Genomic DNA, 14,206 nt, shown 5'->3' on the forward strand with positions numbered 1-14,206 from the left:
ATGACAGTTTCATTTTCTACATTATATGGTTTGTAGGCAGTTATAAAACACTTGAATCTGCTAGTTTTAAACCAGGGAAAAGTATGAGAATTAATAGCCTAAGGAAGGGTGCATAAGTGTGGCTCAGCCACTGAAACTTACAAAGAGCAGCCCCAGAAGTGGAAAAGGCAGAGGTATTTCAACCTTTAGTTTTGGCTCCTCTGAATAACTAAAAAAAGAAAAAGCTGCCCCTGCCAAGATTGCAACAGTAGCTATGCAGCGGGCTGGGCTTTTCTGTAGAGCTGTTGATGACAGTCCTACAGCTTTATAGAGCGAAGGCTGCTGAACAGAAGTTGTGTTCCAAGGGTGGTCTAGGGGGGGAGCCCCTATGGCTGTCTGCTCCCCGAGGAGGCACAGCTCACCTTGATTAGCACCATTACAGGGCAGGTCAGATCATACTTTCTGATGCGTGGTATCATCTTCGCTCAGCTCTATTGTAAGAAGTCACAGCCTCAGGGGGTGGCACAGAAGCTCACTACCTCCCTTTTTCTAGAAGTCTGGTTTTCAGTAACTTTAAAGAACAAGCGTTGAATGGTTTCATTTCAGCCGTCACAAACGTCGTCTAATCAAAGCACTGACCTCCTCTGCAGTGACCTTGATTAAGTGTACTTTACAAATATTAAATGTACCTATATCTTATATGGAAGAGGCCACAAGAAAGCAAGCTGAAGTCTTATAGTATCATTTTCCTCTTGCACAGAATTAAGAGCAAAAGAGAGGTTAGGGTTGTTGTTTCTAAAAATAATGGAACAAACATGCTTTTATGAAGTGGTAGGCAGGATAATAGGTAAGGAAAACTCATCACACAAGGACACAGAGTAGTAAATACAAGTGCTGCAGTAAGGAGGTAGTTATACATAGTACACTAGGTGATATAACTATTTATAAACAAGATATAGACAAAATATTTATTTCATTCCCATTAAGTTTATAAAAAACTTTGCTTGTTCTTGACATTTGGGCATATATTTGATAGGGCACTAAATTCATTGAAACAATTTTAATCTTGGCTAGAATTTTGAGCAAATAACTGCTAAATTACCTTTCCAGTTCTATCCATAATAAATCCAGACAGCTTTCCTATGAATTTTTTAAAACGAACAACAACTTTTAGATCTAAGGTACTGAATGTGCCTAAACACTACTGTAACCTCTTTTAAGCATCATACAAATGAAAAGCTGAAGAATGTTGTTAACATCTACTGTTTAGCCTAGAAAGGAAAACATTAATTGTTCAAAGCATCCAGTTGGCAATTTGTAAAGCCACTTTTCAGTTATGACTTTTTTAAAATATGGTATTTTACAGTTATGTAATGCTGTAAGCTTTTAGTTTTCCAGAGAGCTTGCATATTTTTTCTTCTCTTGGAAATTCCCTACTACTTCATAGGCATGCACAATTAGAAATGCTGAATAATTGCTGTAACAGTTGTTACAGAATTTAAGGATCGCTCTGGAGAACAGGGCAAGCAGACATCTCCAACTCCTGTAATTTACCAGTGGAATATTTTGAAGCTTGCTATTGAAAGTCTGCATTCTAGTGGGTGGCAAATGCATTCTGATGGAGAAATCTGCCTTAAGTTGCAAGGAGGCTTCTTGAGCATCTTTTTTCTACTTTTCTGCTTTAACATCTTTAGTAAAATGAGTTAGTTAAATGAAAGTGTTATTAAGCAACTAGAGATAGTTCTAAGCTCCTAAAAGTTTAGAATTCTTATCTTGTTGGAGAAGTTGATCACAAACATTACACTCAGATGCATTATAAGGTCTCATTCAATGCCCTCTGGATTCCACTAGCTAATGGCAACCTGAAGCATATACAGACAGCAGAAATATTTACATGACAGGAACAGTATTTACAGTGATTTCTTAGATATTTCTAACATGCAGATAGTCCTCTACGGTTTCCAAGAGCCTGAGCCTTTTTCTTTTTTCTCTCTTGCTCGTGTTTCTCACGCCTTTCTTCCCTGAAGGGGAAAAAAGAGAGGGAGACCATATCAAGTTTTATTAAAGGTAGAGACACAAGCAACAACAACAGTACTTCTGCTTAGACATATAGGTCTAACATTCAAGGTAACAACGTAGCAATATTCACAGCTTCTTCCAAGGTGAAGGTAAATCTCCAAACGCTAGAACTGATAGCTTTCATAAAATAAAAGTTTGTCAGATTCAGATCTGCCCTCTTTGTTGGACTTCCTTATACTAGACAGACTATTGGAGGCAAAAATTGCTTTAATATAAAAGTATTCTTTCCTGAATTGCATATTTAAATCCAAAAAAAGACAAATGAGTCATCATATCATTTTAAATAACACTATTCATAAAGAGTTAAGGGTGTACTAACCTTGTCTGGAGATGTGGCTGTTTGTAATCTCTCCTACGTGAAGAGATGTTGTTACTGACAGACTTATTTAAGACGGTATTTTCTTTAGATTCTCCCCAAGGTTTTAGTCGTCCTACAGTTTAGGGGCAAAAGAGAGACTATTGAATTACTAGTTTAGTAATTATGTGCTTAACTTGTTATTGTGACAATATACTAGCTAGCTTGGTTTTTTGCTGGTTGACTTGAAGATGAAACGCCTCTTCAGCTGTATTATCAGCTTCACCAGCCTGTTCCCTACAAGTAGTTTTTCTGTAAGTAGTAGCAGGTGACTGTAGTTATGAGTGACACTCACCACACAAAGTTCAGCTTCTCACACACTAGTGGACTTTTTAAAATAAAGTAAAAATAAGCCTCATTTATTCCCTGTACATACATCTGTTCAGTGGAATACAAGGATGTTTACTCTTGTATTTGTGGGCTTTTGATCATAAAAACTTATTCTTCAGTAGGGAGGCTCTTAAAGGATATATTATGCAGAAATTTAACATTGGTCTGCAAACTGTGTGGGAATCCAGACAGGAAGGGAAAGGAAGAGGAAAAGAGACTGAAAACATTGCTTTATCATGGTCTGTATCAATGCCTTGCTTTTAAGGAGTATGACCAACACAAGCAGCACAGGATCACAGTACCTTTATGTGGCTGGTATCGAAGCGGCCTCGAGAGACTTGCTTTGAGATCAAATGTCTTCTTTGTGCTTGTGGGTTCTGCAGAGTTAGCTGCAAACTTGAAGGGGGTGGTAACTGCAAAAGGCATCAAGATAGCATACTTAATTATAGTAGCAAGAACATCACTGTACGTAGCAAGTTGGAAAGTGCCTGTGAAAGCCACCTTACAATTATCAAGACCAAAGAGCCATTAAATGCTACTGTCTGCTACCTCTAAAGACAGAATTGCACAAATACAGCTCACTTGAAATGGGGAGCTTTCAGAGAGCAAGAGTTGTAGAGTATTAGCCCTTTTGCGCTGATGATGGTATGCAATAGCATGTGTAGCTCCATGTATTTTTCTAGTCCTTCAGAGCAAATTATGTTTCCTAGTCTCTGCTTATTTGGAACCAAGTGATTTTCACATTTAAGAAAAGAAGCATTCTTCGAGAGCACACAAGCTTCTGCTCAGCAGGGGAACTTTTCTTTCCCCCTAAAACACATCAATATTGTCATACAGCAAGACAGGCAACTGAGTTCTTGACCTGTGCTAACATACCTGTGATGCTAGGGGAGCACCAGTTAGGTAGCAGAGCTGTGCTGGTGCAGAGATCATTAGTAATCTGAAGACTTCTGCTTTTTCTTACAGAGCTTCAGTTCCTGAGTTAATCAGGGTTGTCAAGGCTGATGGTAACAGGTTGTCCTAATACACAGCTAGAAGCCTGGTGCACGCCAGCCCCGCAAGGAGAATGAGACCTCTGAGAAGGCATCAGGGCCTCCTCTAACTGCAGGAAAGATCTCTCTGTACCTGTTACATGAGTCTTTTGCTATGTAGTCCCTAAAGGTCTAGAATGATTTCTGTGCCCTACATCAGGCTTTTCTGTAGGTAGCTAGGTATCATAGTCTTAGCACCTAACCATTTTAGTGAAAATGCTGGAAACCAAAGGAAAAGAACCTGCTGCAGTTTCTAAAGAATCAGTCATAAATTAGAGAATGAAATTAAAACCTGGGTCATGACATTAGGGTATAAAAAAATTTATATAATAATTCAATAAGACAAAGTCTTGATGTGAAAAAGCCAAATATTTACAATCCACTTTACCCTTTGATGCAGTCAGATCGTTATTTCTTGCATTTCCCTTGCTGTTTTTCTGACTTATTAGTTTGCAGCTCTTTTGGCTACCAGGTGTGCAGTTCTCCTCCAAGTACGGAGACATTCTAGATGGAGTCTTGGTAAGAGAGCGTTTATGCTCATTATCTTTTGTGGCTTCTGAGAACCTGAAAATTATTAGAAATATGAAGACAAAATTATTTATCTGCAAGGAATGCAAGCAACGTGACAGAATACAGAAGGTTCTGCATTCTACCTCTCTTACAGGTAGAAAGTTTTACTGCGTGTAAGATGTTCACAGCTTATGCATAAGCTGCACTAAAAATACCTTTGCTGGCAGTTTTCAAGTCATGAGCCATCATCAATAGCAGTAACTAATATTAAGAATTACAAAGAAGTGACTTTGTTGTTATTTTGGAAAGCAAATATATTTGGATGTAATAAGCTAGTAGATTTCTTCACCAACATATATTATTTACTTTAGATTTGGATTCTGTAGTAAAATGTTATATATAAATATTGTTAATTTGAAAATTCAAATTAAGAAAAACTAAAAGAAAATCAGAAGAGGAAGAAGCTGGAAATTTTAGTCAAAACACACAAGTTACCTGCATACCAAGACACACACATGTGCTGTATCTATGTGCGTATACACACACACATTTTTAATGTATATGTGTGTGTATAAACACACACATGTACATATATATAAAAATATATGAAAGAAAATTGAAAATCTTGCATAAAGTAATACCCTTATCAAAAAGGTACTAAGAATAAGCTGAAAGCCTGCAAGATATGGAAATGAATAAATGAGTAAGTGAGTAAATGTTGAAGAAAGCCACATTTTGAGGGTTAGCAAGTTTCTGGATGAAGCGCAGCTTGCAAGATCCGCCTCAGCACATCTTTAGACAAATGGAATGGAAGCAAATTCTAAGTGTTGTTTTCTTTACATATTGCTAAGAATCAAGTAGGGCTGCAGTGAAGACAAAGATCATCCAACCAGAGGCAGAATGAATATTGTTTTCATTTGTGGTTATCTATTGAAATTAGAGATAGTACATTCGAAGCAGGAACAAAGCCAGGAAGATGATGAGCTTGATTTTCCAAGGAATCTGTAATCTTGACTTTTGAATAGTAAAAGAACTACATGCAAGAATTACAAGCCCCACAATTATTTATTAGGAGTTGTCAATATTAGAAGTCACACTATCTGACTTAATAATAACCACCCCTCACACACTTCATTCATGGACAAAAAAGTCTCAGCAGCTATAATCTTGGCACGCCAGACTTGAGAAGTGAAGGTTATTAGAGAACTCTAAAGTAACATGTAATTGTTAGAAGGGGAAAAAAGGAAAAGGGTAAATTACAGAATGTCTAAATCTGAACTTTAGTCATGGTGGAAAGTTTCGTAAATTTAATAAAGTTTGAATTAGTACAATAGTTGGAAATCAAGAAAGAAATAGTAGGGACAAGGACTTTCACTTATAAGAAAACTGGGCAAAAGGGCATGTATCAATGGAGCATCATACGGACAGTCCTTTTGATTCCTTCTAAGAGGAGTTTTGTTCAAGGCTTCAGCAAAATTAGTAAGAAGCTAATAAAATTTACCGATAACAAAAGTTCAGGAAATATTAACATAATAGAAAATTAGATTACTGTGTAGGAATAATGAAGTGCACATGGTGTTTTAAAAGAAAACGAGATGAGGTTTAATAGCATTGAGTATGAGCTCATTTGTTTAGCTCATTCATCACATCTTTCTGGTGTCAACTTGGTTCCCATCTGCTAGAAATCATCTGCTTATAGTAGTCAATCACAAATTGTGCCCCTGTTGCGACTTGAGGGGACAGAGGGGTGGAGAAAAGGAAGAGTACCCAAAAAAAACCCCAAATGACAACTCCATTGTGAGTCACCTTCAACAGTGCATACAGTTCTGATTAAGTAATCTCAAAAATAAATTAATTCCTATATAAAAGAGACTATTAGGTTGCCTGAAAAACCTAACACAGTGAGAGAAGAAAAATAATTCGGCTTGGTTGATTTAAGTGAAAATGCTAAAAATGAAAGCTGAGAGAGAGGCAAGATTCCTCTACCATCAAACATCAAAATGAACAATCAAGATAGTAACAGAACAGTAAGGCTTAAACCAGCCATAAAGCTAGACCAAAAGTTAGTAATCAGAATTAACCTCGTGTAGTTCATGTTTGGAATGAAAATAATGTAGTGAAATCACAGTCAGTGTTGATTATTTCACGTGTATCATACCAAATTGCTCACTGGTAGTTTTGGTTTGATCTTTTTACCTGACATTCATTTTGGTTGTTGAAAGGACGGGATTAAATGAAGATTTCCTAGGTAAAATACTCCGATTGGCAGCATTCAGCGAACTGCGTGGTGAGTGCCGGAGATTAGCAGGCGTGTGGGTGGCAGAGAATCTGCCTCTTTCAGGATTTGGGCTGAATAAAAATGTTTTGCCACTGGTTTGTTTCTAGGGAAAAGCAAATAATGAGTTAGCACACTCTGCTAAAAATTTATCAGAAAAGCATCTAAGAGGAAGGGAAAATACACAGTGAGTCATAATCATACAGTCTCTTCATTTTTTCCCTTTTTTCTTTAAAAGCATAAAACCAAAAACATTAGTTCTATTATTATTAAACTGATCTGAAAACGCATACCTTAGAATTGTTATGCGGAGTGCCTTTTTCTGATGCTCTCAGGTGATTTGATTTTTTGGCCAACACCTGACAAAAGTAGTTTTCAGGAATTTCAGTGTTACTGTTTTGATACGTCCATTGACACATTCATTCCTATATTCATTGACACGTTACTGACCCATGGCAGACACCCTAAGGTCTGGCACACTCTGAAAGAGGCCGTATTAGCAGCTTTTACCCATGCAAGCATGAAATACAAAAACTGAGAGTCAGGGCCGCTGCGAACAACACGTATTGCATATATTTTAAAGGAGAGTCATATGCGGTCATTGGACAATGGTTCTTCAAGACACAAAAAAGGAACTTAAATATTTAATTCCCACTCTTTGAAAAATAACCCATCCCCTTGGTTAAGCTCTGCAGCAATTCAAACAGTTGTAAGCAAAAGCTCCAGGAGATCCTTCATAAAAGAAATGTTGACATAATTATTTTTACTCAAAACTGACAAGTTATTTGTTGTTTTCTATAACTATTTATAGCCATACACTGTTAATATATAAAAACTTATACAACCGTACAAGTTATACACAAATAAATATATATAAGTAGTTATACAGGACTGCCATTAAATTTCACTGATCATAACATGCCACTGCATGTACACATGACCAGCTACTTACTGCTCTAAAGAGACTCTAGAGGACTTTTACAGAGAGACTGGGGAGATAAATGAATACGGGAACAATGGATATCTTCCTGTGTTATCACTTACCTTGACTTCATTGAGTGAACTGCTGCAGTTCTCAATCATCTTCTTTTTCCTCTCAATGTAGTCGTCAATAGATTCCATTTTCTTGAAGTGAGCCTCATGCAACTTTTTAAAGTCTAAGACGTTCCAAAAATAAGAAGAGTCACATATCTGATAAGTTTCTAAGGAAGTTCACTTCTTAATAGAAGAATCTTGCAACACCTATCATTATGGCCTCAAAAAAACCCTCAACAATGTATCCCTCTAAATCAAAGACTGTGTATACAAAGGTAACCAAACAGTATGAAATAGAATCTACTTCACCAGCTACATAGCCAGTTACCTGGTGCATGCTCTGGAGAATTATAGTCATAGAATGGTTTGGGTTGGAAGGGACCTTTAAAGATCACCCCATCCAACCCCCAAATTCTGCAGTTAAAGAAAAAAAATAAATAATTCCAAATTTTAAATGAATGAATATATTTTACAAAGTGACAAAAAATAGCTAAGACGTAGTAACACAGCCCAACAGTAGCATTTATAAAGTGAAAACTAAACAAGCAAGAGTAACAGCATGTCTTCCTGCTCTTTGTTGGTTTGAAAATCATGAATACAAGTATTATATCCAAAAGACATCAAAGTGCTCAATAAACCAGTTTTATAACATACATGCAAGTAATTTACTACTGTGAATTTTCAAGTTGGAAGATATACCTTAAAATGTAACCTTTGGGAACTTTTTTGTTTGCTTGCTTTTTAAAGAGAGGATGTTCTCTTCTTCAAGTGGAAATAGAAATTTGGGTTGTAAAGAACTGTAAGCCAAGTCTCCACACGGAGACAATACATCTAGATGGTAGGTTATCTTACTTGGTGTAGTAGCTTTCATTCCTCTTTTCCCAGACCTCGATGCATGGCCTACATATAAAGGGATCTTCCCTCCTGCATGGTGAACATCACCTGGTACAGTAAGAGTAGAAAAAATTCTTAGAACTACTGGAAAATATTTTAATGTCATCACAAACTTTGTAAAATTATTTGTTCCAAAACACACCTCATGTCCTCAAAGTGGATTTAGGTTTTTAGAAATAAAAGTATCAGCTGGAATAGATATGTCCTAAGTCACCCAAAAGCCTTTTAAATGGTACGTCAGCGACAGGTATGTCCTGACAAACTACAAGCCCAGGATAAATCTTACAGTCATACTAGGTTATTAGCTTTTGATAGTATTCACAGGAGAAGTTAACAAGAGAACTATGCTTGTGGTAAGCACAAACAATGTTAAATTCACAGCTCTTGATCTGTTTAATAAGCTGGTGTTTTTTAAATGTTGATAACAAAGAAATACCTTTTGGCCAGCTTTTCTGCCACTTCCTTATACACGTATAAAGAGTTTTAGTCTAAGTTCTTTTTATCATTTCTGCTCTCAGGCATAGTATTAAGCTCATGTTCACATTTTAGTGAGTAATTTTATTTTATTAAGAAAAAAAATAATCAGGTAAAGACTTCATATCGAGTTCAATATTTGCATATCGAAAGCAAACGTTTGCTTTTCTATTAATTCCCATCCCCTTCAAAGTAAACTTGGATGACCTCAATATATTGAAGGAAATCCTCACTGGAAGCAAGTAATGGGGGATTGTTGAAAAATCAACTTTTCAACATTAAATGCAGACATAGTATTTTTCTGTCACACAGCTTTTGCTGTCTGAAATTACTGGGCAAAAAACAAAACAAAGCAACAGAAAGCAGTACAGATATTTATAGTTATAGGACTGTGCCAACTGCCAGGATGAATGCTGCCTCAACCAAAGCATCCTCTACATATTCTATTGCTTCTGGTTTCAAAAAAGCCTTCATTGAAAAATTGTCATTTTCTAAATTAGTTTAAAAATTATAGATGGCCTCCAATAAGAATGCCCTTGTAAATTCTACTGAACATCAAGAATACCCATAATGCAGCTCAAGGACTACATACACTGAGTCTAACAGGAGCAAATAATGGTATGTATCTTTTTTTTTTACAGACCCACAGTATCAATAAGTTATCAGATTGGGCAGACAAATTAATTTCATCATATCAGCTGCATGCAAAAAGGAGTGGGGGAGAAATAAATCAATATTTTCAGCAGCCTCATGTTTGAAGGTCTGAAAAAGACACCAGACAGAAAAATGATCCACTGTAATACATTCAGACATTGTTAAGCAGTTTAAACAATTTATAAAGGATTCTGCCTGTATGTCCTTTTCTACTAATTTTATTCCTGTGAAGAAAACAACAAAACCTGTCCATCTATAGGAAAATGAAAAATGAAGCATGAGGAAGGAAGCCCTCCCTTTCTTGCCACTTTTTAAAGGAGCCAAATAACATCTCAGGGGTATTCCAAAAGGCACTGATCCTAAACGAGATGCAAGACTCAAGTACACTCAGACCTTCAAGTACTCCTTCACTAACAGCATCAGGTCCAGAGTTCTGAAGTCCAAGCCAGCAGAATTCCTATACTGCAGAATTTGTGGATTTGCGTCACACAACATGTTAAACGAACAAGTACACAAACTCCAACAAGACAGATTTTTTTCTCTTATCACCACATAAGGTACTGATCACCAGACATGCCATAAAAATCTTTGCGGACACAATAAAATGCACCTTTTGGTTATTTTTAGTAGTACAAATTACTAAACTTTTTTGGAATTTTCTACTTACATGCATCTCCACCACTTTGAGTAGAAGTCTTCTCTGGTTGTTCTTTCTGACCAGCACCCAACCCTTGCTTCTCAATAGCTGTCTTTTTAGTTACTTGTTCCTCCTTTTGCAACACCTTCTGTCCTTTGTCTTGTTCACCCCAAGGCACCTCGTTTTCTTTCATTTCAGAATGCTCCTGTAGTTTAAACATACTTCATTTAAACAGTTTGCTCTGATATGAAGAAAACTGTTGTTCTGAGAATAGTCAGTCAGTGGAACAGGATGCCCAGAGACGTTGCATTTCCTCCATCCTTAGAGGTTTTTGATATCAGATTAGATAAAGCCTTAAGCATTGTGGCCTAACCTCAAAATTGACCCTGCTTCTTTGATTGGGAGATTGAGCAAGAGACTTTCTGAAGTCCAGCCTGAGTTAGCCTCTGAAATATTTAACCTATTATTTCACAGACAGATCTATGTTAGAAAGCTTTTACCTGCATAGCTCTTAACATTTTAGTATAAAATTTCCTTTATTGACAAAAGTTAATTATTTGCGTGTAAAAATAAATTCCCTAGCTATGTTACATTTTACTATTGTAGCTTTGGTTACTGTACAATTCTCTAACACTAACAGACTAACACTCCCCATTTCCCTCCTCTGACTTTAATCAGTAAACGTTTTTCCACGCAGTTCTTAGCTCACCCACTACTTGCACGTAATTCTAGTGAAAAATAATTCTACCCCATCTCACCGTGAAAATTCCCCTCCCCCAGTCCTACAACGCATGAATAAAGAACTGACTGAGATGAGTGGGAATTAAAAAATTTTGAGGCTTCGGCAATCATGCAATTTCTGTTAATTTTTCATATGAAGTGAAATGAAAATAGCCTTATTTTAGATAAATTTGAAACTAGTCCAATATTCAGAATACTATCATGAACTAATGACAGCAGTCTTACATTCAGATAAAGTGTTTGGAATTCTATATTTCTTAGAGGAATTTAACTTATTTCCGTTAAGTAATGACTAACAAGTAATCTCTGTTCATTATGGAATAGCACATAGTCAAGACAGACAAAAATCAGTGCTACAAAGTACAGAAGACCAGTACCAGAATGTTTGCACGTGAAATTCTTATACATATAGACACACACACGCATATAGATATATATAAAATGTATACCACCTGGTAAACGATGGTAGAAAAAAGAAAATCAGGTGTGTTTAAACTATGCTATGGGGAAAAGGGGGGGGGACACCAGCACACAAAACCAAGGAACGCAAATCACCTCTTTCTCTTCAGAAAGCCCTGTATTTTCTTCATTGGTATTAGTTTCCTCCTTAGAGTTCCTCTTTTTTCTGGTTATTTTCTTTTCTTTACCACATCTTTTTCTAATAAGAGACACTGAATGAGGCATAGTTTCCTCATGATTGCTCATTTCACCTGATTCAATGGAAGCAGATGCACATTTTTCAGAGTCCTGTAGCAGAAAAATACTACAATGTGGAACATATCTGACACAAACATAAATTAGATACTTCAAAGACACAGTTTTGATTTTATTATTGGAAAAAGTATTTCACACAGAGGAAAACAGTAGCATGCCACTTAGTAGCATAGTAATCAAGAAATCAGCAATATCTAGGTTTCCCTAAACAAAGCTCATTGTTTGAAGACTTTAAAAATAAGTCCTGCATTTGTTTTATTGTATAGCATTTTAATAAGATTACTAAAAATACTTTATATTTGAAAACTGACTTGCATGATGCTGTGACCCTCCCAGATTTGTACATTTTTGTAGAATACTCTTCACCAAGAACTCAGAGCCTCTTCCATGTTTGTGAAAATTACAAATAAGCTGACAAGGATCACATCAGTTCCTCAAACCTTTAAAGATGATTTTAAAGGAAGCACTTAAAAGGATATATATTTTAGAAAAAGCAGATACCAATTTACATTCTATCAAAAACATAAAAAACATGGCCATACCTAACTAAATAATTCCACTTCCAGAACATAAAACTTTTTTTAAAAGTTAAGAAAACAATACATAAAGAGATGAATAAAGTAAACATCACAATTGCATCACTTTCATTATAGAGTCACTGTAAGTAAATTGTAGTAGATGCAAAATGCTTTCCAATGAGTATCTAGTCCCTTACATCTAGGCATGAAAACAAATAAAATATTTTTATATTTGGTACTGGCTACTGTCTGGAGCTAAGCAGGCAAGAATTAAGATTAGTTCAATGGAAATTAAATGTTAGCGTTCACAGAGAATAATTTTGTACTGATGCTGAAAAAAACATTGTTAATTTTGGCAGCTGAAAGGAAAGCAGCTTCGGGTCATAGAGGAGGCCACTTCAAAGCTTAATATTAGCACACCTGTTTCTATTAGTACATGAGTGCATTAAACTAAAGGCATTATTAAGAAAAAAAAGTACTTATATCACAGTTTACATCTTGGTAAAAAACAATCTTCAATACATGCCCTGCTCTACTAATTACTAGTTAGATCTGTCTCTCTCAAAAAGAATGGCTGATTTATTATCTATTACCATATTTTCATTTTCTTGTTTGGTTCCATTAAAGTGTTGATTCAGTGCTTTCAACAATTTGTCTGCCTGTAGAGAAATAAAAACAACATATGAACCAAATGTTGCATTAAGTCACCAAACAAAACACTGCATAAACCCAATTAGTGTCCTATAAATTGATCCAACAAACAAGCAGAACATCCCCTGAATCCAACGGAATAAGGCATGCCTAGAGCTTCATTCAAGTCAGTCAAATTAGAGAAAGTGCTTAAGGCTACAGAAATACGTGTAGCGTATTCTCCACAGAAGCACAAAGACAAATTTCCCTGACTAGGTTTCTTCCGGTCCGTCTATTTTCCAGAAAGTTTAATTGTTCAATGATGAATGAGACTGGCTCTTTTTAGCAGCAGTGTGTAGCTGAACGTGAATTAAAATTGTATGAAATTTCTGCAACAAATTCTGTCTTGCCCATACTACATGCAAAGCATTCTTCTCGTCTCTTACACATATTCAACAGTAATAGCAATAAAATAACAACAACAAAGTTATATCGTTGATATTTTAGGCTATGAAAGGCTCTTAAATACCTAATTGGAAAGTCCAGCATAAAAACAAACCTGAACTTGAAGTTTAAGAACAAAATAACTCAGAACTAAAACCCCAACCCCGAAGTCTTAGTCCTGTCAGGACGGTAAGTCCCTCTGCCCACAAGAAACGTTGTGGATTTTCTTTCTTTCAAGGCTTTATGCCTTCTCCCACTGGCAGGGCAGCAGCCTGGCTGCTGCCGAGCGATTTACTGGCGTTACCTACCACGAGAGGTCAGGCCGCCGTCGTGAACTTATAGCTCTAGGCAAGAGAGATCGGTGCGTGCTTAAATTTCTCCTTCTTAACCACAACCGGTAACCCGCCGCGGGCACTGAACACGCCGGGCCCCAGACCCCGCGGGGCGCAGCGTTCCTCTCACGCCACCCACTCCCCTCAGCTCCGGGCCGGGCAGAGGAGGAGCCCCAGAGCCGGGGGCCGCTCTTCGGAGGACGGGCGGGACACCCGAACCTTTCCCCCCATTCGCCCTTCGCTGCTCAACAGCGGCAGCTGCCCCCCCGCCTCACCCGCAGGTTGGCCTTCAGGCCGACAGTCTTCGCGATCCGCTGGAGCTCGGTGTATTTCAGCGACTCCAGCTGCTGGAACGAAGACAGCGCCATAATGATGGCGGCGGTACCGACCCAAAACCCCGCTGGTCCCAACCGCCGCGCTTCGAATCTCGCGCTCAACTGACACACCGCGCCTTGTCCCTACCCCTGCCGTTGGAACTCATCGGCCGCGCCAGGCCATTGGCTGAGTGAGGCAAAGGGGTTGGCCTAGGGGCACGGAAACCACCAATAGCGGCGCGGCTACCGGGGCGTGCTTT

The 14,206-nt window shown here is 37.5% G+C and overlaps 1 protein-coding gene across 1 annotated transcript; it reads right to left on the bottom strand.

The window, feature by feature from the left end:
* Nucleotides 1-342: 342 nt before the first annotated feature.
* On the bottom strand, nt 343-14,068 carry NUSAP1 (nucleolar and spindle associated protein 1). Its single transcript, XM_054197608.1, has 12 exons — nt 13,908-14,068; nt 12,820-12,885; nt 11,550-11,741; nt 10,284-10,458; nt 8,447-8,536; nt 7,604-7,716; nt 6,853-6,918; nt 6,481-6,665; nt 4,163-4,338; nt 3,046-3,156; nt 2,378-2,489; nt 343-2,000 (listed from the first exon to the last, which is right to left on the bottom strand). The coding sequence occupies exons 1-12, from the start codon at nt 13,998-14,000 to the stop codon at nt 1,913-1,915; spliced, it is 1,467 nt and encodes a 488-aa protein (XP_054053583.1). The 5' UTR covers nt 14,001-14,068; the 3' UTR covers nt 343-1,912.
* Between the last annotated feature and the right edge of the window lie 138 nt (nt 14,069-14,206).

The sequence above is a fragment of the Rissa tridactyla genome, chromosome 4 (assembly GCF_028500815.1).
Source record: "Rissa tridactyla isolate bRisTri1 chromosome 4, bRisTri1.patW.cur.20221130, whole genome shotgun sequence".
In the NCBI taxonomy this organism is placed as follows: Eukaryota; Metazoa; Chordata; class Aves; order Charadriiformes; family Laridae; genus Rissa; species Rissa tridactyla.

Bases quoted from the DNA above. Each gene is read 5' to 3' on its own strand.
- NUSAP1 (XM_054197608.1), bottom strand. From the start codon at position 14,000: ATGGCGCTGTCTTCGTTCCAGCAGCTGGAGTCGCTGAAATACACCGAG. The intron at 6,666-6,852 runs GTATGCGTTTTC...GCTTTTCCCTAG, and splicing joins CTCCGCATAACAATTCTAAG to AAACAAACCAGTGGCAAAAC. The intron at 2,001-2,377 runs GTTAGTACACCC...TTTCCCCTTCAG, and splicing joins CAGCCACATCTCCAGACAAG to GGAAGAAAGGCGTGAGAAAC.